The sequence below is a fragment of the Oncorhynchus keta genome, chromosome 5, assembly GCF_023373465.1.
Source record: "Oncorhynchus keta strain PuntledgeMale-10-30-2019 chromosome 5, Oket_V2, whole genome shotgun sequence".
NCBI classification, from domain to species: domain Eukaryota; kingdom Metazoa; phylum Chordata; class Actinopteri; order Salmoniformes; family Salmonidae; genus Oncorhynchus; species Oncorhynchus keta.
The window spans coordinates 37,104,033-37,127,976 of record NC_068425.1 but is presented as its reverse complement, the minus strand read 5'-3'; the positions used below and the strand labels follow the sequence as shown (position 1 = coordinate 37,127,976).

Genomic DNA, 23,944 nt, shown 5'->3' with positions numbered 1-23,944 from the left:
ATAAAGATACATACTGAGACTGACTCTTTGATGGTGTTTACATGACGTTTCTAATACAGCCACGGATTTCTGTTACCACGATTACGTTAAGGTAATCTAGAGCAGTGGTTCCCAACCCTGGTTCTCCAGTACCCCCAACCCTGGTTCTCCAGTATCCCCAACCCTGAGTTGGGAAACACTGTTGGGGGTACTGGAGGACCAGGGTTGGGGGGGATACTGGAGGACCAGGATTGGGGGATACTGGAGGACCAGGGTTGGGGGGATACTGGAGGACCAGGGTTGGGGGGATACTGGAGGACCAGGATTGGGGGGGATACTGGAGGACCAGGGTTGGGGGGGATACTGGAGGACCAGGGTTGGGGGGATACTGGAGGACCAGGATTGGGGGGATACTGGAGGACCAGGATTGGGGGATACTGGAGGACCAGGGTTGGGGGGGATACTGGAGGACCAGGGTGGGGGGGATACTGGAGGACCAGGATTGGGGGATACTGGAGGACCAGGGTTGGGGGATACTGGAGGACCAGGGTTGGGGGATACTGGAGGACCAGGGTTGGGGGTACTGGAGGACCAGGGTTGGGGGGATACTGGAGGACCAGGGTTGGGGGGATACTGGAGGACCAGGGTTGGGGGGGTACTGGAGGACCAGGGTTGGGGGATACTGGAGGACCAGGGTTGGGGGGGATACTGGAGGACCAGGGTTGGGGGATACTGGAGGACCAGGGTTGGGGGATACTGGAGGACCAGGGTTGGGGGATACTGGAGGACCAGGGTTGGGGGATACTGGAGGACCAGGGTTGGGGGATACTGGAGGACCAGGGTTGGGGGATACTGGAGGACCAGGGTTGGGGGGATACTGGAGGACCAGGGTTGGGGGATACTGGAGGACCAGGGTTGGGGGGATACTGGAGGACCAGGGTTGGAGGGGGGATACTGGAGGAGCAGGGTTGGAGGACCAGGGGGATACTGGAGGACCAGGGTTGGGGGATACTGGAGGACCAGGGTTGGGGGATACTGGAGGACCAGGGTTGGGGGATACTGGAGGACCAGGGTTGGGGGATACTGGAGGACCAGGGTTGGGGGATACTGGAGGACCAGGGTTGGGGGATACTGGAGGACCAGGGTTGGGGGGGGGATACTGGAGGACCAGGGTTGGGGGGATACCTGATACTGGAGGACCAGGGTTGGGGGATACTGGAGGACCAGGGTTGGGGGATACTGGAGGACCAGGGTTGGGGGATACTGGAGGACCAGGGTTGGGGGGATACTGGAGGACCAGGGTTGGGGGATACTGGAGGACCAGGGTTGGGGGGATACTGGAGGACCAGGATTGGGGGATACTGGAGGACCAGGGTTGGGGGATACTGGAGGACCAGGGTTGGGGGATACTGGAGGACCAGGGTTGGGGGATACTGGAGGACCAGGGTTGGGGGATACTGGAGGACCAGGGTTGGGGGATACTGGAGGACCAGGGTTGGGGGATACTGGAGGACCAGGGTTGAGGGGGATACTGGAGGACCAGGGTTGGGGGATACTGGAGGACCAGGGTTGGGGGATACTGGAGGACCAGGGTTGGGGGATACTGGAGGACCAGGGTTGGGGGATACTGGAGGACCAGGGTTGGGGGATACTGGAGGACCAGGGTTGGGGGATACTGGAGGACCAGGGTTGGGGGATACTGGAGGACCAGGGTTGGGGGATACTGGAGGACCAGGGTTGGGGGATACTGGAGGACCAGGGTTGGGGGATACTGGAGGACCAGGGTTGGGGGATACTGGAGGACCAGGGTTGGGGATACTGGAGGACCAGGGTTGGGGATACTGGAGGACCAGGGTTGGGGGGATACTGGAGGACCAGGGTTGGGGATACTGGAGGACCAGGGTTGGGGGGATACTGGAGGACCAGGGTTGGGGGGATACTGGAGGACCAGGGTTGGGGATACTGGAGGACCAGGGTTGGGGGGGATACTGGAGGACCAGGGTTGGGGGGGGGATACCTGGGGGAGGACCAGGGTTGGGGGATACTGGAGGACCAGGGTTGGGGGATACTGGAGGACCAGGGTTGGGGGATACTGGAGGACCAGGGTTGGGGGGGGGGATACTGGAGGACCAGGGTTGGGGGATACTGGAGGACCAGGGTTGGGGGGGATACTGGAGGACCAGGGTTGGGGGATACTGGAGGACCAGGGTTGGGGGATACTGGAGGACCAGGGTTGGGGGATACTGGAGGACCAGGGGTGGGGGATACTGGAGGACCAGGGTTGGGGGATACTGGAGGACCAGGGTTGGGGGATACTGGAGGACCAGGGTTGGGGGATACTGGAGGACCAGGGTTGGGGGATACTGGAGGACCAGGGTTGGGGGATACTGGAGGACCAGGGTTGGGGGATACTGGAGGACCAGGGTTGGGGGGGATACTGGAGGACCAGGGTTGGGGGATACTGGAGGACCAGGGTTGGGGGATACTGGAGGACCAGGGTTGGGGGATACTGGAGGACCAGGGTTGGGGGATACTGGAGGACCAGGGTTGGGGGATACTGGAGGACCAGGGTTGGGGGATACTGGAGGACCAGGGTTGGGGGATACTGGAGGACCAGGGTTGGGGGATACTGGAGGACCAGGGTTGGGGGATACTGGAGGACCAGGGTTGGGGGATACTGGATAGAGGACCAGGGTTGGGGGATACTGGAGGACCAGGGTTGGGGGATACTGGAGGACCAGGGTTGGGGGATACTGGAGGACCAGGGTTGGGGGATACTGGAGGACCAGGGTTGGGGGATACTGGAGGACCAGGTTGGGGGATACTGGAGGACCAGGGGGGGGATACTGGAGGACCAGGGTTGGGGGATACTGGAGGACCAGGGTTGGGGGATACTGGAGGACCAGGGTTGGGGGGATACTGGAGGACCAGGGTTGGGGGATACTGGAGGACCAGGGTTGGGGGATACTGGAGGACCAGGGTTGGGGGATACTGGAGGACCAGGGTTGGGGGATACTGGAGGACCAGGGTTGGGGGATACTGGAGGACCAGGGTTGGGGGATACTGGAGGACCAGGGTTGGGGGATACTGGAGGACCAGGGTTGGGGGATACTGGAGGACCAGGGTTGGGGGATACTGGAGGACCAGGGTTGGGGGATACTGGAGGACCAGGGTTGGGGGATACTGGAGGACCAGGGTTGGGGGATACTGGAGGACCAGGGTTGGGGGATACTGGAGGACCAGGGGGGGATACTGGAGGACCAGGGTTGGGGGATACTGGAGGACCAGGGTTGGGGATACTGGAGGACCAGGGTTGGGGATACTGGAGGACCAGGGTTGGGGGATACTGGAGGACCAGGGTTGGGGGGATACTGGAGGACCAGGGTTGGGGGGATACTGGAGGACCAGGGTTGGGGGGGATACTGGAGGACCAGGGTTGGGGGGGATACTGGAGGACCAGGGTTGGGGGGATACTGGAGGACCAGGGTTGGGGATACTGGAGGACCAGGGTTGGGGATACTGGAGGACCAGGGTTGGGGATACTGGAGGACCAGGGTTGGGGGGATACTGGAGGACCAGGGTTGGGGATACTGGAGGACCAGGGTTGGGGATACTGGAGGACCAGGGTTGGGGATACTGGAGGACCAGGGTTGGGGATACTGGAGGACCAGGGTTGGGGGATACTGGAGGACCAGGGTTGGAGGACCAGGGATACTGGAGGACCAGGGTTGGGGGATACTGGAGGACCAGGGTTGGGGGATACTGGAGGACCAGGGTTGGGGGATACTGGAGGACCAGGGTTGGGGGGGATACTGGAGGACCAGGGTTGGGGGGATACTGGAGGACCAGGGTTGGGGGATACTGGAGGACCAGGGTTGGGGGATACTGGAGGACCAGGGTTGGGGGATACTGGAGGACCAGGGTTGGGGGATACTGGAGGACCAGGGTTGGGGGATACTGGAGGACCAGGGTTGGGGGATACTGGAGGACCAGGGTTGGGGGATACTGGAGGACCAGGGTTGGGGGATACTGGAGGACCAGGGTTGGGGGATACTGGAGGACCAGGGGTTGGGGGATACTGGAGGACCAGGGTTGGGGGATACTGGAGGACCAGGGTTGGGGGATACTGGAGGACCAGGGTTGGGGGATACTGGAGGACCAGGGTTGGGGGGATACTGGAGGACCAGGGTTGGGGGATACTGGAGGACCAGGGTTGGGGGATACTGGAGGACCAGGGTTGGGGGGATACTGGAGGACCAGGGTTGGGGGATACTGGAGGACCAGGGTTGGGGGATACTGGAGGACCAGGGTTGGGGGATACTGGAGGACCAGGGTTGGGGGATACTGGAGGACCAGGGTTGGGGGATACTGGAGGACCAGGGTTGGGGGATACTGGAGGACCAGGGTTGGGGGATACTGGAGGACCAGGGTTGGGGGATACTGGAGGACCAGGGTTGGAGGGGGGTACTGGAGGACCAGGGTTGGGGGGTACTGGAGGACCAGGGTTGGGGGGGGTACTGGAGGACCAGGGTTGGGGGTACTGGAGGACCAGGGTTGGGGGTACTGGAGGACCAGGGTTGGGGGGTACTGGAGGACCAGGGTTGGGGGGTACTGGAGGACCAGGGTTGGGGGGTACTGGAGGACCAGGGTTGGGGGATACTGGAGGACCAGGGTTGGGGGATACTGGAGGACCAGGGTTGGGGGATACTGGAGGACCAGGGTTGGGGGATACTGGAGGACCAGGGTTGGGGGATACTGGAGGACCAGGGTTGGGGGGGATACTGGAGGACCAGGGTTGGGGGATACTGGAGGACCAGGGTTGGGGGGGATACTGGAGGACCAGGGTTGGGGGATACTGGAGGACCAGGGTTGGGGGGATACTGGAGGACCAGGGTTGGGGGGGATACTGGAGGACCAGGGTTGGGGGATACTGGAGGACCAGGGTTGGGGGATACTGGAGGACCAGGGTTGGGGGATACTGGAGGACCAGGGTTGGGGGATACTGGAGGACCAGGGTTGGGGGATACTGGAGGACCAGGGTTGGGGGATACTGGAGGACCAGGGTGGGGGATACTGGAGGACCAGGATTGGGGGATACTGGAGGACCAGGGTGGGGGATACTGGAGGACCAGGGTTGGGGGGGATACTGGAGGACCAGGGGGGGGGGATACTGGAGGACCAGGGTTGGGGGATACTGGAGGACCTAGTCAGTCCAAATAAGGTCAATAAAACAGCCACATATCATGTGAAAACGTTGCTCAGTAAAGCAACTATCAGCAGAAACAGCTTCTGGACGTGTCTTCTGTTCTCTATTGTTCCTCAAGCAAGGGGGGAGGGGCCTGATGATGTCACGGATTCCCATCAGACCAACTGCTTAAATGCTCTACTACTAACAGTTGATTGTGTGTTATATTTATGCTTGGGATATCGCTTTAACAGGAAAAGGTACATCTTAAATCTCTGTCTGTTTCAGTTCATCTCTTTCTCTTTGACAGTTAAGAGGGTCACTCCAGGGCTATCGAATCGCTGATGGTCTCCCAACAGACAGCATGAAGGGAGTGTGTTGTGCCATTAAATCCGCCTGTCCATGTCTGTCCTGGTGAAAGGTCCTTGGAGGCTCCCCTCATAGACATGAATCCACTGGGGAGGCGTGGAAGTGTCTTTGGGTGTTTGTCAAGCCTTTTCTGGAGCACCGCACACACCTCACTCAGCTCCATGCTCCTGAACACTGGAGGCGTCACCAGCCATACCAGCAACCTGACCTGACAGGAACACAGCTCACTCAGCTCCAGAACACTGGAGGCATCACCAGCCATACCAGCAACCTGACCTGACAGGAACACAGCTCACTCAGCTCCAGAACACTGGAGGCATCACCAGCCATACCAGCAACCTGACCTGACAGGAACACAGCTCACTCAGCTCCAGAACACTGGAGGCATCACCAGCCATACCAGCAACCTGACCTGACAGGAACACAGCTCACTCAGCTCCAGAACACTGGAGGCATCACCAGCCATACCAGCAACCTGACCTGACAGGAACACAGCTCACTCAGCTCCATGCTCCAGAACACTGGAGGCATCACCAGCCATACCAGCAACCTGACCTGACAGGAACACCTCACTCAGCTCCAGAACACTGGAGGCATCACCAGCCATACCAGCAACCTGACCTGACAGGAACACAGCTCACTCAGCTCCATGCTCCAGAACACTGGAGGCATCACCAGCCATACCAGCAACCTGACCTGACAGGAACACAGCTCACTCAGCTCCAGAACACTGGAGGCATCACCAGCCATACCAGCAACCTGACCTGACACGAACACAGCTCACTCAGCTCCAGAACACTGGAGGCGTCACCAGCCATACCAGTTTATCATCCACCATGGTGTCTTCCTCGTCTGACATCAACTCCGATGTCACTCCTTCCCACAGATCCTTCTCCTCGTGACATCTGGAGCGTCGCGGTTCTGGAATCCAGCAGCCGCTTCCTCCTCGATGGCCATCGCTTGTCGACTCGTGTATCTTCCACTCGTCTTTACGGTTCTCTGGCAACTGCACCAGGAAGTTCCTCTGGGCTGTTTCATAGTAGGTCAAAGACTGGCAGCCCCTGAGCACGTCGTGAGTCACTCTTTAAACTTTCCTTGGATGTTTCTCTAATCAGATAGGTGGTTGACCACCTTGTTGTGTGGGGAGTTGACTTTATCCTTAGGCTGGTATCTGTGTATCAGATTACCCACGGAATTATAGAGCCGCCTCACCGTTTCGGCTACTAGCGAGCTTCTGGTCCGCTTCCGCTTAGCCGGTACCAGTACCGGGCCAAAGCTGATGAGCATCAAGTTCCAGAGTCTCTCTCAGTGAGACGGCGTGTTCTTTCAGTCCTTCAACCACACAGTTCAAGTCATCTGTCACCTGAGCTGTCGTTTGGCTCAGATTCATGACAGCTCTGTAGATCTGGATGTTTGATACCTCAGCTGGTGTAGCTGCTGGGTGGTCAACTCCACGGTGAGCTGGTGGATATGTTGTGTGTGTGGCTGGGTGGTCAACTCCACGGTGAGCTGGTGGATATGTTGTGTGTGTGGCTGGGTGGTCAACTCCACGGTGAGCTGGTGGATATGTTGTGTGTGTGGCTGGGTGGTCAACTCCACGGTGAGCTGGGGGATATGTTGTGTGTGTGGCTGGGTGGTCAACTCCACGGTGAGCTGGTGGATATGTTGTGTGTGTGGCTGGGTGGTCAACTCCACGGTGAGCTGGTGGATATGTTGTGTGTGTGGCTGGGTGGTCAACTCCACGGTGAGCTGGTGGATATGTTGTGTGTGTGGCTGGGTGGTCAACTCCACGGTGAGCTGGTGGATATGTTGTGTGTGTGGCTGGGTGGTCAACTCCACGGTGAGCTGGTGGATATGTTGTGTGTGTGGCTGGGTGATTTATACCCTTTCTCCCATGAAGTGCAGTCTGTATTACATTTGACTTCATTATCTTCTGGTTTGATCTGAGACAGAAGCTCCACAGTCTGTGGCTGGTCAAGGTGTTCGGGCTGAGGTTGGTCCTGATCACAGTAATATTCCACACGATAGACAGGAGTCAATTTGATAGCAAACTCCAGTTGTTGAAGCTGTGCTTCCTCCTGACTGGTAATGCAATCCTGTTCTTTCTCTGTCTGACTCTGTGTGGGTTCTGGGCCCTCGTTCCCCAGAATGGCGCTCCAGCTCTGGCTCTGCTCACCGTGCTGCTCCTCCCAAGTCCAGGAGAACCTCTTCAGAGACGGAGAACGTGAGCTGCTGCTGGGGGTCTGGTAACTTCTCTGGTTGGATCACTGCCTTATTAGGCCGTAGGCGACTGTTCTGTCTCAAAACGGATGATCTCTTCCTGATACTCGAGTATCGTTTTTTCCACGGCGCCAAAAATCCCTATAGCAGCTGCGGTTAGCCGCTCCGCTAGGAACACGTTTAACCACTGTAGTTTGGACATTTCGGGGGCAATAAACGTCGGACCGTTCGTTTTATCCATTTGGATACGTTTTACTCTGCTAGAATGTTTAGCCAAAAGTCCACCAAAACTTTCTGCTCTAATTTGCCTGAATTTACGTTGATAAAAACGCTACGAGCGTGGGATTTCGGGAATGACGTCTCGTCTGATACTCACGACTTTCAAAATAAAAGTCCTCTTATTTTACATTTATTTAACCAGGTAGGCCAGTTGAGAACAAGTTCTCATTTACAACTGCGACCTGGCCAAGATAAAGCAAAGCAGTGCGACACAAACAGCAGAGTTACACATAAACAAACGTACAGAAATAGAAAGGTAAGCTGCTCTGACAGCTGATGCTTAAAGTTAGAGAGGGAGATTTTTTGCAATTCGTTCCAATCATTGGCAGCAGAGAACTGGAAGGAAAGGCGGACAAAGGAAGTGTTGGCTTTGGGGATGACCAGTGAGATATACCTGCTGGAGAGTGTCCTATGGGTGGGTGTTGCTATGGTGACCAGTGAGATATACCTGCTGGAGAGTGTCCTATGGGTGGGTGTTGCTATGGTGACCAGTGAGCTGAGATAAGGCGGGGCTTTACCTTGCAAATAGAATGCCGGATGGTAAATGAATCTACTACTACTTGCGATACAGATGGGGATTCTTTTTCCATAGATTTCTTTAATTAAAAAAAAATCCACAAACCACAAAAATACAAGATGACGTGTCAGTTTGATATTCAGCAGAAAGGGCTCATTTTGGCCCAAAAATATATGAACGGAGAAATCATAGTTAAGAGAGAAATATCAAATGCACCATTTATTCAACCTCGTTCATATGACCGGATAGGCCAAGTGTTATGTCTACCAGAAGGCACTGAACACCCCCCCCCCCCAAACCACCATAAAATAAATAAAACCACCACAAAGAGAAATTAAAATCAAATATGACTCTGTAAATTATTGATATATTATTTGAAGTGAAATAGCTTCCACGTGTGATTTGGCATGGAGTTCTCACCTGGGGTGTATTCATTTGTGCAAACCGTAGCAAAACAATTTCACAATGGAAAACGTTTTGTTACGTTTGGTTCCTAGTACTGGTGTGATCAAGACGACTTGGAAACTTGAAGAAAGATGAGGCCCCAGGTTTCCCACTTGGAAAGTATCAGAATCAACAAATAGGAAGCTCTTTGCAAATAACTCAAGGTTTAAAGTTTCCGACTTGTCATGAATGCACCATCAGAATGACCAGGAGTTTTACCACATGGCCAGACCAGGGCCCGTATCCACCAAGCGTCTCAGAGTAGGAGTGCTGATCTAGGATCAGTTTAGCCTTTCAGATCATAATGATTAAGACCTATATGGACAGATCTCAGATCATTTTCTTATAGAGCAGACACTTCAGAACAAACTGCCTTTTGGGGGACTATCCATTGTTCCATGTAGTGAATGATGTTTGTATGGGTCAAATGTATTTATTTAACCTTTTATTTTACTAGGCAAGTCAGTTAAGAACAAATTCTTATTTACAATGACGGCTTAGGAACAGCAAGTTAATTGATTGCCTTGTTCAGTGGCAGAATGACAGATTTTTACCTTGTCAGCTCAGGGATTCGATCTAGCAACCTTTCGGTTACTGGCCCAACGCTCTAACCACTAGACTACCTGCCGCCCCAACAATGATGAATAATGAATATGATTATATTGAACAGATCTCAGATCAGCATCCCTACCCTAAAATACTTTCTGGAGACAGGCCTAGAAAACTAACTCCAAGCCCTACACATCCTCACACAGACACACATTAAGACGAGGAGCTTGATGAAAAATGATATAAAAAGAAAACCAGACTGACTACTGTTGGACAGACAGTCACCATTCTAACAGTCAGGTGATAAAATATCCTTGTAGTTCAGGGGGGGACAAAGATCACCAGGAAATAGTCCCATTATTGACCACAACCAAAAGGACAAATAAATTTAGAGATTGAGCAGTACTGGGATAGTACTGTTACGACCCCATGAGCTCTTCCTCCTTCCTGTACTGTTACGACCCCATGAGCTCTTCCTCCTTCCTGTACTGTTACGACCCCATGAGCTCTTCCTCCTTCCTGTACTGTTACGACCCCATGAGCTCTTCCTCCTTCCTGTACTGTTACGACCCCATGAGCTCTTCCTCCTTCCTGTACTGTTACGACCCCATGAGCTCTTCCTGTACTGTTACGACCCCATGAGCTCTTCCTCCTTCCAGAAACGGCTGGAAGACCCACATGGAACTGGACTTTTTGGGGTGAATCTCCTGTTGACTTCAAAGCTTGACTTGTTATGCTAAAGTCCAAGAAAGAAATTAGTCCAGGAAGACTCCCCCAGTCAGTCAGGTAGGAGGAGTCTATTCATTACATCAGTCCAGGAAGACTCCCCCAGTCAGTCAGGTAGGAGGAGTCTATCCATTACATCAGTCAGGTAGGAGGAGTCTATCCATTACATCAGTCCAGGAAGACTCCCCCAGTCAGTCAGGTAGGAGGAGTCTATTCATTACATCAGTCCAGGAAGACTCCCCCAGTCAGTCAGGTAGGAGGAGGAGTCTATCCATTACATCAGTCCATGAAGACTCCCCAGTCAGTCAGGTAGGAGGAGTCTATCCATTACATCAGTCAGGTAGGAGGAGTCTATCCATTACATCAGTCCAGGAAGACTCCCCCAGTCAGTCAGGTAGGAGGAGTCTATTCATTACATCAGTCCAGGAAGACTCCCTCAGTCAGTCAGGTAGGAGGAGTCTATCCATTCCATCAGTCAGGTAGGAGGAGTCTATCCATTCCATCAGTCAGGTAGGAGGAGTCTATCCATTCCATCAGTCAGGTAGGAGGAGTCTATCCATTCCATCAGTCAGGTAGGAGGAGTCTATCCATTCCATCAGTCAGGTAGGAGGAGTCTATCCATTCCATCAGTCAGGTAGGAGGAGTCTATCCATTCCATCAGTCAGGTAGGAGGAGTCTATCCATTCCATCAGTCAGGTAGGAGGAGTCTATCCATTCCATCAGTCAGGTAGGAGGAGTCTATCCATTCCATCAGTCAGGTAGGAGGAGTCTATCCATTCCATCAGTCAGGTAGGAGGAGTCTATCCATTCCATCAGTCAGGTAGGAGGAGTCTATCCATTACATCAGTCAGGTAGGAGGAGTCTATCCATTCCATCAGTCAGGTAGGAGGAGTCTATCCATTCCATCAGTCAGGTAGGAGGAGTCTATCCATTCCATCAGTCAGGTAGGTCTATCCATTCCATCAGAGGAGTCTATCCATTCCATCAGTCAGGTAGGAGGAGTCTATCCATTCCATCAGTCAGGTAGGAGGAGTCTATCCATTCCATCAGTCAGGTAGGAGGAGTCTATCCATTCCATCAGTCAGGTAGGAGGAGTCTATCCATTCCATCAGTCAGGTAGGAGGAGTCTATCCATTCCATCAGTCAGGTAGGAGGAGTCTATCCATTCCATCAGTCAGGTAGGAGGAGTCTATCCATTCCATCAGTCAGGTAGGAGGAGTCTATCCATTCCATCAGTCAGGTAGGAGGAGTCTATCCATTCCATCAGTCAGGTAGGAGGAGTCTATCCATTCCATCAGTCAGGTAGGAGGAGTCTATCCATTCCATCAGTCAGGTAGGAGGAGTCTTTCCATTCCATCAGTCAGGTAGGAGGAGGGCGTAGTGGTGAAACCCCATCAAAGCCAGTTCAGCACAGCAGCAATGGAGGACAGTGGTGAGTATGTATGAGACAGTATGGATGCACATCCTTACAATACGTTCTTGTGTCTGTATACTGTTTCTCACATCCTGCTGTGTGTGTGTGTGTGTGTGTGTGTGTGTGTGTGTGTGTGTGTGTGTGTGTGTGTGTGTGTATGTGTGTGTACTGCTCTACATATGAATGGATGTCTATGTCCCTGTTAGTCCATGTCTCAGGCCACAGTCTGTCCTCTGTGGGGGGTCTGTTGGGGGGCTGGGGGTCCCGTTCAACAATCCTCCATCCTCTTCCTCCTGTAACCCTCTGCTCTTTCCCTCCTCCTCCTCCTCCTCCTCTTGCCGCTCTGTCTTCTGTTTCTCTGCCTTGGTCTTGAACCTCAGCCCGTGACCTTTAAACCAGACGAGAGGAAATAAATGATATATCAGAGAAAGACAGCTGTGTGTGTGTGTGTGTGTGTGTAGGGCGGATGACGACTCACTTGGGCAGTCTGCCACCTCCTTGTGGGCCTTCTTTTTACAGCAGCCTCGACACAGGTTGAATACACACTGATTACCCTACAGAGAGAGAGAGGTTGAATACACACTGATTACCCTACAGAGAGAGAGAGGTTGAATACACACTGATTACCCTACAGAGAGAGAGAGGTTGAATACACACTGATTACCCTACAGAGAGAGAGAGGTTGAATACACACTGATTACCCTACAGAGAGAGAGAGGTTGAATACACACTGATTACCCTACAGAGAGAGAGAGGTTGAATACACACTGATTACCCTACAGAGAGAGAGAGAGGTTGAATACACACTGATTACCCTACAGAGAGAGAGAGGTTGAATACACACTGATTACCCTACAGAGAGAGGTTGAATACACACTGATTACCCTACAGAGAGAGAGAGGTTGAATACACACTGATTACCCTACAGAGAGAGAGAGGTTGAATACACACTGATTACCCTTGATTACCCTACAGAGAGAGAGAGGTTGAATACACACTGATTACCCTACAGAGAGAGAGAGAGGTTGAATACACACTGATTACCCTACAGAGAGAGAGAGGTTGAATACACTGATTACCCTACTGAATACACACTGATTACCCTACACTGAGAGAGAGAGGAATACACACTGATTACCCTACACACTGATTACCCTACAGAGAGAGAGAGGTTGAATACACACTGATTACCCTACAGAGAGAGAGAGGTTGAATACACACTGATTACCCTACAGAGAGAGAGAGGTTGAATACACACTGATTACCCTACAGAGAGAGAGAGGTTGAATACACACTGATTACCCTACAGAGAGAGAGAGGTTTACCCTACAGAGAGAGAGGTTGAATACACACTGATTACCCTACAGAGAGAGAGAGGTTGAATACACACTGATTACCCTACAGAGAGAGAGGTTGAATACACACTGATTACCCTACAGAGAGAGAGAGGTTGAATACACACTGATTACCCTACAGAGAGAGAGAGGTTGAATACACACTGATTACCCTACAGAGAGAGAGAGGTTGAATACACACTGATTACCCTACAGAGAGAGAGAGGTTGAATACACACTGATTACCCTACAGAGAGAGAGAGGTTGAATACACACTGATTACCCTACAGAGAGAGAGAGGTTGAATACACACTGATTACCCTACAGAGAGAGAGGTTGAATACACACTGATTACCCTGAGGTTGAATACCACTGATTACCCTACAGAGAGAGAGAGGTTGAATACACACTGATTACCCTACAGAGAGAGAGAGGTTGAATACACACTGATTACCCTACAGAGAGAGTGAGAGGTTGAATACACACTGATTACCCTACAGAGAGAGTGAGGTTGAATACACACTGATTACCCTACAGAGAGAGTGAGGTTGAATACACACTGATTACCCTACAGAGAGAGAGAGGTTGAATACACTGATTACCCTACAGAGAGAGAGAGAGGTTGAATACACACTGATTACCCTACAGAGAGAGAGAGGTTGAATACACACTGATTACCCTACAGAGGTTGAGATTACCCTACAGAGAGAGAGAGGTTGAATACACACTGATTACCCTACAGAGAGAGAGAGAGGTTGAATACACACTGATTACCCTACAGAGAGAGAGAGGTTGAATACACACTGATTACCCTACAGAGAGAGAGAGGTTGAATACACACTGATTACCCTACAGAGAGAGAGAGGTTGAATACACACTGATTACCCTACAGAGAGAGAGAGGTTGAATACACACTGATTACCCTACAGAGAGAGAGAGGTTGAATACACACTGATTACCCTACAGAGAGAGAGAGGTAGGTTGAATACACTGATTACCCTACAGAGAGAGAGAGGTTGAATACACACTGATTACCCTACAGAGAGAGAGAGGTTGAATACACACTGATTACCCTACAGAGAGAGAGAGGTTGAATACACTGATTACCCTACAGAGAGAGAGAGGTTGAACACTACACTGATTACCCTACAGAGAGAGAGGTTGAATACACACTGATTACCCTACAGAGAGAGAGAGGTTGAATACACACTGATTACCCTACAGAGAGAGGTTGAATACACACTGATTACCCTACAGAGAGAGAGGTTGAATACACACTGATTACCCTACAGAGAGAGAGAGAGGTTGAATACACACTGATTACCCTACAGAGAGAGAGAGGTTACACTGATTACCCTACAGAGAGAATACACACTGATTACCCTACAGAGAGAGAGAGGTTGAATACACACTGATTACCCTACAGAGAGAGAGAGGTTGAATACACACTGATTACCCTGAGAGAGAGAGGTTGAATACACACTGATTACCCTACAGAGAGAGAGAGGTTGAATACACACTGATTACCCTACAGAGAGAGAGAGGTTGAATACACACTGATTACCCTACAGAGAGAGAGAGGTTGAATACACACTGATTACCCTACAGAGAGAGAGAGGTTGAATACACACTGATTACCCTACAGAGAGAGAGAGAGGTTGAATACACACTGATTACCCTACAGAGAGAGAGAGGTTGAATACACACTGATTACCCTACAGAGAGAGAGAGGTTGAATACACACTGATTACCCTACAGAGAGAGAGGTTGAATACACACTGATTACCCTACAGAGAGAGAGGTTGAGGTTGAATACACACTGATTACCCTACAGGTTGAATACACACTGATTACCCTACAGAGAGAGAGAGGTTGAATACACACTGATTACCCTACAGAGAGAGAGGTTGACCCTGGTTTACACTGATTACCCACATACACACTGATTACCTACAGAGAGAGAGGTTGAATACACACTGATTACCCTACAGAGAGAGAGGTTGAATACACACTGATTACCCTACAGAGAGAGAGAGGTTGAATACACACTGATTACCCTACAGAGAGAGAGAGGTTGAATACACACTGATTACCCTACAGAGAGAGAGAGGTTGAATACACACTGATTACCCTACAGAGAGAGAGAGAGGTTGAATACACTGATTACCCTACAGAGAGAGAGAGGTTGAATACACACTGATTACCCTACAGAGAAAGAGGGGTTGAATACACACTGATTACCCTACAGAGAGAGAGGTTGAATACACACTGGTAATGAGGAACAAGGTGAAGAGGTTGCTCCACATGGTAATGAGGAACAGAGTGAAGAGGTTGCTACACATGGTAATGAGGAACAGGGTGAAGAGGTTGCTACACATGGTAATGAGGAACAGGGTGAAGAGGTTGCTACACATGGTAATGAGGAACAGGGTGAAGAGGTTGCTACACATGGTAATGAGGAACAGGGTGAAGAGGTTGCGACACATGGTAATGAGGAACAGGGTGTAGAGGTGTTTAAACATGGTAATGAGGAACAGGGTGAAGAGGTGTTTAAACATGGTAATGAGGAACAGGGTGAAGGGGAGGAACAGGGTGAAGAGGAGGAACAGGGTGAAGCGGAGGAACAGGGTGAAGAGGTTGCTCCACATGGTAATGAGGAACAGGGTGAAGAGGTTGCTCCACATGGTAATGAGGAACAGGGTGAAGAGGAGGAACAGGGTGAAGAGGAGGAACAGGGTGAAGAGGAGGAACAGGGTGAAGAGGTTGCTCCACATGGTAATGAGGAACAGGGTGAATAGGAACAGAGTGAAGAGGAGGAACAGGGTGAAGAGGTTGCTCCACATGGTAATGAGGAACAGGGTGAAGAGGTTGCTACACATGGTAATGAGGCACAGGGTGAAGAGGTGGAACAGGGTGAAGAGGAGGAACAGGGTGAAGAGATTGCTACACATGGTAATGAGGAACAGGGTGAAGAGGTGGAACAGGGTGAAGAGGTTGCTACACATGGTAATGAGGAACAGGGTGAAGAGGAGGAACAGGGTGAAGAGGTTGCTCCACATGGTAATGAGGCACAGGGTGAAGAGGAGGAACAGGGTGAAGAGGAGGAACAGGGTGAAGAGGAGGAACAGGGTGAAGAGGTTGCTCCACATGGTAATGAGGAACAGGGTGAAGAGGTTGCTACACATGGTAATGAGGAACAGGGTGAAGAGGTTGCTCCACATGGTAATGAGGAACAGGGTGAAGAGGTTGCTCCACATGGTAATGAGGAACAGGGTGAGGAGGAGGAACAGGGCGAAGAGGTTGCTACACATGGTAATGAGGAACAGGGCGAAGAGGTTGCTACACATGGTAATGAAGAACAGGGTGAAGAGGTGTTTACACATGGTAATGAGGAACAGGGTGAAGTGGAGGAACTGGGTGAAGAGGTTGCTCCACATGGTAACGAGGAACAGGGTGAAGAGGTGTTTATACATGGTAATGAGGAACAGGGTGAAGAGGTGTTTATACATGGTAATGAGGAACAGGGTGAAGAGGTTGCTCCACATGGTAATGAGGAACAGGGTGAAGAGGTTGCTACACATGGTAATGAGGAACAGGGTGAAGAGGTTGCTCCACATGGTAATGAGGAACAGAGTGAAGAGGTTGCTCCACATGGTAATGAGGAACAGGGTGAAGAGGTTGCTCCACATGGTAATGAGGAACAGGGTGAAGAGGTTGCTACACATGGTAATGAGGAACAGGGTGAAGAGGTTGCTCCACATGGTAATGAGGAACAGGGTGAAGAGGAGGAACAGGGTGAAGAGGTTGCTCCACATGGTAATGAGGAACAGGGTGAAGAGGAGGAACAGGGTGAAGAGGTTGCTCCACATGGTAATGAGGAACAGGGTGCAGAGGTTGCTCCACATGGTAATGAGTAACAGGGTGAAGAGGTGTTTACACATGGCAATGAGGAACAGAGTGAAGAGGTGTTTATACATGGTAAGGAGGAACAGAGTGCAGAGGTTGCTCCACATGGTAATGAGGAACAGGGTAAAGAGGTGTTTACACATGGCAATGAGGAACAGGGTGAAGAGGAGGAACAGGGTGAAGAGGTTGCTCCACATGGTAATGAGGAACAGGGTGAAGAGGAGGAACAGGGTGAAGAGGTTGCTCCACGTGGTAATGAGGAACAGGGTGAAGAGGAGGAACAGGGTGAAGAGGTGGAACAGGGTGAAGAGGTGTTTACACATGGTGATGGGGAGGAACAGGGTGAAGAGGAGGAACAGGGTGAAGAGGTTGCTCCACATGGTAATGAGGCACAGGGTGAAGAGGAGGAACAGGGTGAAGAGGAGGAACAGGGTGAAGAGGTTGCTCCACATGGTGAGGAGGAACAGGGTGAAGAGGAGGAACAGGGTGAAGAGGTTGCTACACATGGTGAGGAGGAACAGGGTGAAGAGGAGGAACAGGGTGAAGAGGTTGCTACACATGGTAATGAGGAACAGGGTGTAGAGGTTGCTACACATGGTAATGAGGCACAGGGTGAAGAGGTTGCTACACATGGTAATGAGGCACAGGGTGAAGAGGTTGCTACACATGGTAATGAGGAACAGGGTGAAGAGGTTGCTACACATGGTAATGAGGCACAGGGTGAAGAGGTTGCTACACATGGTAATGAGGAACAGGGTGTAGAGGTTGCTACACATGGTAATGAGGCACAGGGTGAAGAGGTTGCTACACATGGTAATGAGGCACAGGGTGAAGAGGTTGCTACACATGGTAATGAGGAACAGAGTGAAGAGGTTGCTCCACATGGTAATGAGGAACAGAGTGAAGAGGTTGCTACACATGGTAATGAGGAACAGAGTGAAGAGGTTGCTCCACGTGGTAATGAGGAACAGAGTGAAGAGGTTGCTACACATGGTAATGAGGAACAGAGTGAAGAGGTTGCTACACATGGTAATGAGGAACAGGGTGTAGAGGTTGCTACACATGGTAATGAGGCACAGGGTGAAGAGGTTGCTACACATGGTAATGAGGCACAGGGTGAAGAGGTTGCTACACATGGTAATGAGGAACAGAGTGAAGAGGTTGCTCCACATGGTAATGAGGAACAGAGTGAAGAGGTTGCTACACATGGTAATGAGGAACAGAGTGAAGAGGTTGCTCCACGTGGTAATGAGGAACAGAGTGAAGAGGTTGCTACACATGGTAATGAGGAACAGGGTGAAGAGGTCGTCCCTCCACTCACCTTTGGATTTCCACACTGCTCACACTTGATGTACTTTGCTGCAGAGAAAACAGGGGTAAAACAGAGGTTATCTACTGTACTGTTTGTGTCGGCTGAGGCGCTGTACATTCTGTAGCATTATAAACTGGGTGGTTCCAGCCCTGAATGCTGATTGGCTGACAGCCGTGGTATATCAGACCGCATACCACGGGTAAGACAAAACATATACCAATATACCACGGCTAAGGGCTGTTCTTACGCACGACGCAACGCTGAGTGCCTGGACACAGCCTTTAGCCGTGGTATATTGGCCGTATACCACGATCCCCCGAGGCGTCTTATTGCTGTTATAAACTGGGTGGTTCCAGTCCTGAATGCTGATTGGCTGACAGCTGATGGCTGTTCTTACGCACGACGCAAAGCTGAGTGCCTGGACACAGCCCTTAGCCGTGGTATATTGGCCGTATACCACGATCCCCCGAGGCGTCTTATTAATTAGAGCAGTTAAAACAAATGTTTTGTCATACACTGGGTGGTTCGAGCCCTGAATGCTGATTGGCTGACAGCTGGTGTATATCAGACCGTACACCACGGGTATGACAAAACATTTCGTTTCACTGCCCTAATTATGTTGGTAACCAGTTTATAACAGCAATAAGGCACGTTGGGGGTGTGTGGTATATGGCCAATATATCACGGCTAAAAGCCTTATTGCTTAATTAGACTGGATAGAGAGTCTAGGTAACTGCAGTACTACGAGGAAAAATAACTCACGCTTCTGCTCGGGACAGAAGTTCTTGTGGGGGTTTCTGGCTTTCTTCTTCTGTTTGTTTTTGGAGAGGGCATCGCTCGCCCCGTCCGAGTCTTCTTGTGACAACGCCCTCTTGTGACCCCCTGCCTTCACCTCCGTACCGTTGCTGTTAGCAACCGGAGCCTTCGGCCTGGCAGGAACAATGTTTATCGTCACGGCAACGTGTTACGGTTTCTATGTGTGTGGACTTGACGACAAGTTATTGGTCACGTACACATGGTCAGCAGGTGTTAATGGTCAGCAGGTGTTAATGGTCAGCATGTGTTAATGGTCAGCATGTGTTAATGGTCAGCAGGTGTTAATGGTCAGCATGTGTTAATGGTCAGCAGGTGTTAATGGTCAGCATGTGTTAATGGTCAGCATGTGTTAATGGTCAGCATGTGTTAATGGTCAGCAGGTGTTAATGGTCAGCATGTGTTAATGGTCAGCATGTGTTAATGGTCAGCATGTGTTAATGGTCAGCATGTGTTAATGGTCAGCAGGTGTTAATGGTCAGCATGTGTTAATGGTCAGCATGTGTTAATGGTCAGCATGTGTTAATGGTCAGCAGGTGTTAATGGTCAGCATGTGTTAATGGTCAGCATGTGTTAATGGTCAGCATGTGTTAATGGTCAGCAGGTGTTAATGGTCAGCATGTGTTAATGGTCAGCATGTGTTAATGGTCAGCATGTGTTAATGGTCAGCAGGTGTTAATGGTCAGCAGGTGTTAATGGTCAGCATGTGTTAATGGTCAGCAGGTGTTAATGGTCAGCATGTGTTAATGGTCAGCAGGTGTTAATGGTCAGCATGTGTTAATGGTCAGCAGGTGTTAATGGTCAGCATGTGTTAATGGTCAGCATGTGTTAATGGTCAGCAGGTGTTAATGGTCAGCATGTGTTAATGGTCAGCAGGTGTTAATGGTCAGCAGGTGTTAATGGTCAGCATGTGTTAATGGTCAGCAGGTGTTAATGGTCAGCATGTGTTAATGGTCAGCATGTGTTAATGGTCAGCAGGTGTTAATGGTCAGCATGTGTTAATGGTCAGCAGGTGTTAATGGTCAGCAGGTGTTAATGGTCAGCATGTGTTAATGGTCAGCATGTGTTAATGGTCAGCAGGTGTTAATGGTCAGCAGGTGTTAATGGTCAGCAGGTGTTAATGGTCAGCAGGTGTTAATGGTCACGTACACATGGTCACGTACACATGGTCAGCAGGTGTTAATGGTCAGCAGGTGTTAATGGTCAGCATGTGTTAATGGTCAGCAGGTGTTAATGGTCAGCAGGTGTTAATGGTCAGCAGGTGTTAATGGTCAGCAGGTGTTAATGGTCAGCAGGTGTTAATGGTCACGTACACATGGTTAGCAGATGTTAATGGTCACGTACACATGGTTAGCAGTTGTTAATGGTCACATACACATGGTTAGCAGTTGTTAATGGTCACATACACATGGTTAGCAGATGTTAATGGTCAGCAGGTGTTAATGGTCACGTACACATGGTTAGCAGATGTTAATGGTCACGTACACATGGTTAGCAGTTGTTAATGGTCACATACACATGGTTAGCAGTTGTTAATGGTCACATACACATGGTCAGCAGGTGTTAATGGTCAGCAGGTGTTAATGGTCACGTACACATGGTTAGCAGATGTTAATGGTCACGTACACATGGTTAGCAGTTGTTAATGGTCACATACACATGGTTAGCAGTTGTTAATGGTCACATACACATGGTTAGCAGATGTTAATGGTCACATACACATGGTCAGCAGGTGTTAATGGTCACATACACATGGTTAGCAGTTGTTAATGGTCACATACACATGGTTAGCAGATGTTATTGGTCACATACACATGGTCAGCAGATGTTAATGGTCACATACACATGGTTAGCAGATGTTAATGGTCACATACACATGGTTAGCAGATGTTAATGGTCACATACACATGGTCAGCAGATGTTAATGGTCAGCAGGTGTTAATGGTCAGCAGGTGTTAATGGTCACGTACACATGGTTAGCAGATGTTAATGGTCACGTACACATGGTTAGCAGTTGTTAATGGTCACATACACATGGTTAGCAGATGTTATTGGTCACATACACATGGTTAGCAGATGTTATTGGTCACATACACATGGTTAGCAGTTGTTAATGGTCACATACACATGGTTAGCAGATGTTAATGGTCACATACACATGGTCAGCAGATGTTAATGGTCACATACACATGGTTAGCAGATGTTAATGGTCACATACACATGGTTAGCAGATGTTAATGGTCACATACACATGGTTAGCAGATGTTAATGGTCACATACACATGGTCAGCAGATGTTAATGGTCACGTACACATGGTCAGCAGATGTTAATGGTCACATACACATGGTTAGCAGATGTTAATGGTCACGTACACATGGTCAGCAGATGTTAACGCGAGTGTAGCGAAATGCTTGTACTTCTCGTTCCGACAGTGCAGTGATATCTAACATTTTCACAACAACTACCTAATACACACAAATCTAAGTAAAGACCTCAAGTTAGGATTCTCAACAGGAAATTGTCACTCACACTGGTCTGACGTACGGCTGGCAGATCCAATGAGGGAATGGCAGCCCAACCACCTGCCCCGCCTCCTCGCCTCCATTGGTTATCTCCTCCTGCAGAGGTTAAACACATGAGAAAAGAACCAGTGTCATCATCCAGCTGTGTTGGGGGGGAGAAGAGGGGGAGAAGAGGGGGAGGAGGGAGAAGAGGGGGAGGAGGGAGAAGAGGGGGAGGGGGGGAGGAGGGGGGGAAGAGGGGGAGGAGGGAGAAGAGGGGGAGGAGGGAGGAGAGGGGGAGGGAGGAGGAGGGAGGGAGAAGAGGGGGAGGGGGGAAGAGGGGGAGGAGGGAGGAGAGGGGGGAGGGGAGGAGGGAGGAGAGGAGGGGAGGAGGGAGAAGAGGGGGAGGAGGGAGAAGGGGGGGAGGGAGGAGAGGGGAGGGGGAGAAGAGGGGGAGGGGGGAGGGAGGGGGGGAGGGAGAGGGGGAGGAGGGAGGGGAGAGGGGGAGAGGAGGGGGAGAAGAGGGGGAGGAGGGAGGAGAGGGGGAGGAGGGAGAAGAGGGGGAGGAGGGGGGAGAGGGGGAGGAGGGAGGGGGAGGGGGAGAAGAGGGGGAGGAGGGAGGAGAGGGGGAGGGGGAGAAGAGGGGGGGGGAGAAGAGGGGGAGAAGAGGGGGGAGGGAGAAGAGGGGGAGGAGGGAGGAGAGGGGGAGGAGGGAGAAGAGGGGGAGGAGGGAGGAGAGGGGGAGGAGGGAGAAGAGGGGGAGGAGGGAGGAGAGGGGGAGGAGGGAGAAGAGGGGGAGGAGGGAGGAGAGGGGGAGGAGGGAGAAGAGGGGGAGGGGGAGAAGAGGGGGAGGAGGGAGGAGAGGGGGAGGAGGGAGGAAAGGTGAAAAACAGAATGATCCCATGGCACCTGACAGCATACCTAACCCTAACCCTAGGTACCTGGCAGCATAGCTAACCCTAACCCTAGGTACCTGACAGCGTAGCTAACCCTAGGTACCTGGCAGCATAGCTAACCCTAACCCTAGGTACCTGACAGCGTAGCTAACCCTAGGTACCTGGCAGCGTAGCTAACCCTAACCCTAGGTACCTGACAGCGTAGCTAACCCTAACCTTAGGTACCTGACAGCGTAGCTAACCCTAGGTACCTGACAGCGTAGCTAACCCTAACCTTAGGTACCTGACAGCGTAGCTAACCTTAGGTACCTGACAGCGTAGCTAACCCTAGGTACCTGTCAGCGTAGCTAACCCTAACCCTAGGTACCTGGCAGCGTAGCTAACCCTAACCCTAGGTACCTGGCAGCGTAGCTAACCCTAGGTACCTGACAGCGTAGCTAACCCTAACCCTTGGTACCTGGCAGCGTAGCTAACCCTAACCCATGGTACCTGGCAGCGTAGCTAACCCTAACCCTTGGTACCTGGCAGCGTAGCTAACCCTAACCCTAGGTACCTGGCAGCGTAGCTAACCCTAACCCTTGGTACCTGGCAGCGTAGCTAACCCTAACCCTAGGTACCTGGCAGCGTAGCTAACCCTAACCCTAGGTACCTGGCAGCGTAGCTAACCCTAACCCTTGGTACCTGGCAGCGTAGCTAACCCTAACCCTAGGTACCTGGCAGCGTAGCTAACCCTAACCCTTGGTACCTGGCAGCGTAGCTAACCCTAACCCTAGGTACCTGACAGCGTAGCTAACCCTAACCCTAGGTACCTGACAGCGTAGCTAACCCTTGGTACCTGGCAGCGTAGCTAACCCTAACCCTAGGTACCTGACAGCGTAGCTAACCCTAACCCTAGGTACCTGACAGCGTAGCTAACCCTATCCCTAGGTACCTGACAGCGTAGCTAACCCTAGGTACCTGACAGCGTAGCTAACCCTAGGTACCTGACAGCGTAGCTAACCCTAACCCTAGGTACCTGACAGCGTAGCTAACCCTAACCCTAGGTACCTGACAGCGTAGCTAACCCTATCCCTAGGTACCTGACAGCGTAGCTAACCCTAACCCTAGGTACCTGACAGCGTAGCTAACCCTATCCCTAGGTACCTGACAGCGTAGCTAACCCTAGGTACCTGACAGCGTAGCTAACCCTAACCCTAGGTACCTGGCAGCGTAGCTAACCCTAGCCCTTGGTACCTGGCAGCGTAGCTAACCCTAACCCTAGGTACCTGACAGCGTAGCTAACCCTAGGTACCTGACAGCGTAGCTAACCCTAGCCCTTGGTACCTGACAGCGTAGCTAACCCTAACCCTAGGTACCTGGCAGCGTAGCTAACCCTAACCCTAGGTACCTGGCAGCGTAGCTAACCCTAGCCCTTGGTACCTGGCAGCGTAGCTAACCCTAACCCTTGGTACCTGGCAGCGTAGCTAACCCTAACCCTTGGTACCTGGCAGCGTAGCTAA

General features: G+C 51.4%; 1 protein-coding gene and 3 long non-coding RNA genes across 32 annotated transcripts in view; 3 read left to right on the top strand and 1 right to left on the bottom strand.

The window, feature by feature from the left end:
* Positions 1-10,944: 10,944 nt before the first annotated feature.
* LOC127930261 (uncharacterized) lies at positions 10,945-11,406 on the top strand. The gene is made up of 3 exons (XR_008137554.1): positions 10,945-11,088; positions 11,120-11,216; positions 11,265-11,406. It is a non-coding gene; the product is annotated as an uncharacterized LOC127930261 (long non-coding RNA).
* A 394-nt stretch (positions 11,407-11,800) lies between these two features.
* The window catches only part of dus1l (dihydrouridine synthase 1-like (S. cerevisiae)), a 32,004-nt gene continuing 19,860 nt past the window's right edge, over positions 11,801-23,944 (bottom strand). For both annotated transcript variants that reach the window (XM_052519818.1, XM_052519817.1), the window contains exons 10-14: positions 21,578-21,666; positions 18,997-19,163; positions 18,244-18,281; positions 12,161-12,236; positions 11,801-12,070 (exon numbers count right to left, since the gene is read on the bottom strand). In XM_052519818.1, coding sequence (XP_052375778.1) covers positions 11,874-12,070; positions 12,161-12,236; positions 18,244-18,281; positions 18,997-19,163; positions 21,578-21,666 — 567 coding nt within the window. In that variant the 3' untranslated portion in view covers positions 11,801-11,873. The remainder of the gene's footprint in view (positions 12,071-12,160; positions 12,237-18,243; positions 18,282-18,996; positions 19,164-21,577; positions 21,667-23,944) is intronic.
* On the top strand, positions 14,480-18,227 carry LOC127930263 (uncharacterized). The gene is made up of 4 exons (XR_008137583.1): positions 14,480-14,782; positions 15,273-15,454; positions 16,550-16,657; positions 18,191-18,227. It is a non-coding gene; the product is annotated as an uncharacterized LOC127930263 (long non-coding RNA).
* LOC127930262 (uncharacterized) lies at positions 19,170-21,570 on the top strand. 28 transcript variants are annotated; one of them, XR_008137574.1, is made up of 3 exons: positions 19,170-19,345; positions 19,431-20,779; positions 20,873-21,570. It is a non-coding gene; the product is annotated as an uncharacterized LOC127930262 (long non-coding RNA). The 28 variants fall into 28 exon arrangements; XR_008137576.1 differs by having other exon boundaries at positions 19,170-19,379; XR_008137580.1 differs by having other exon boundaries at positions 19,170-19,464; positions 19,584-20,779.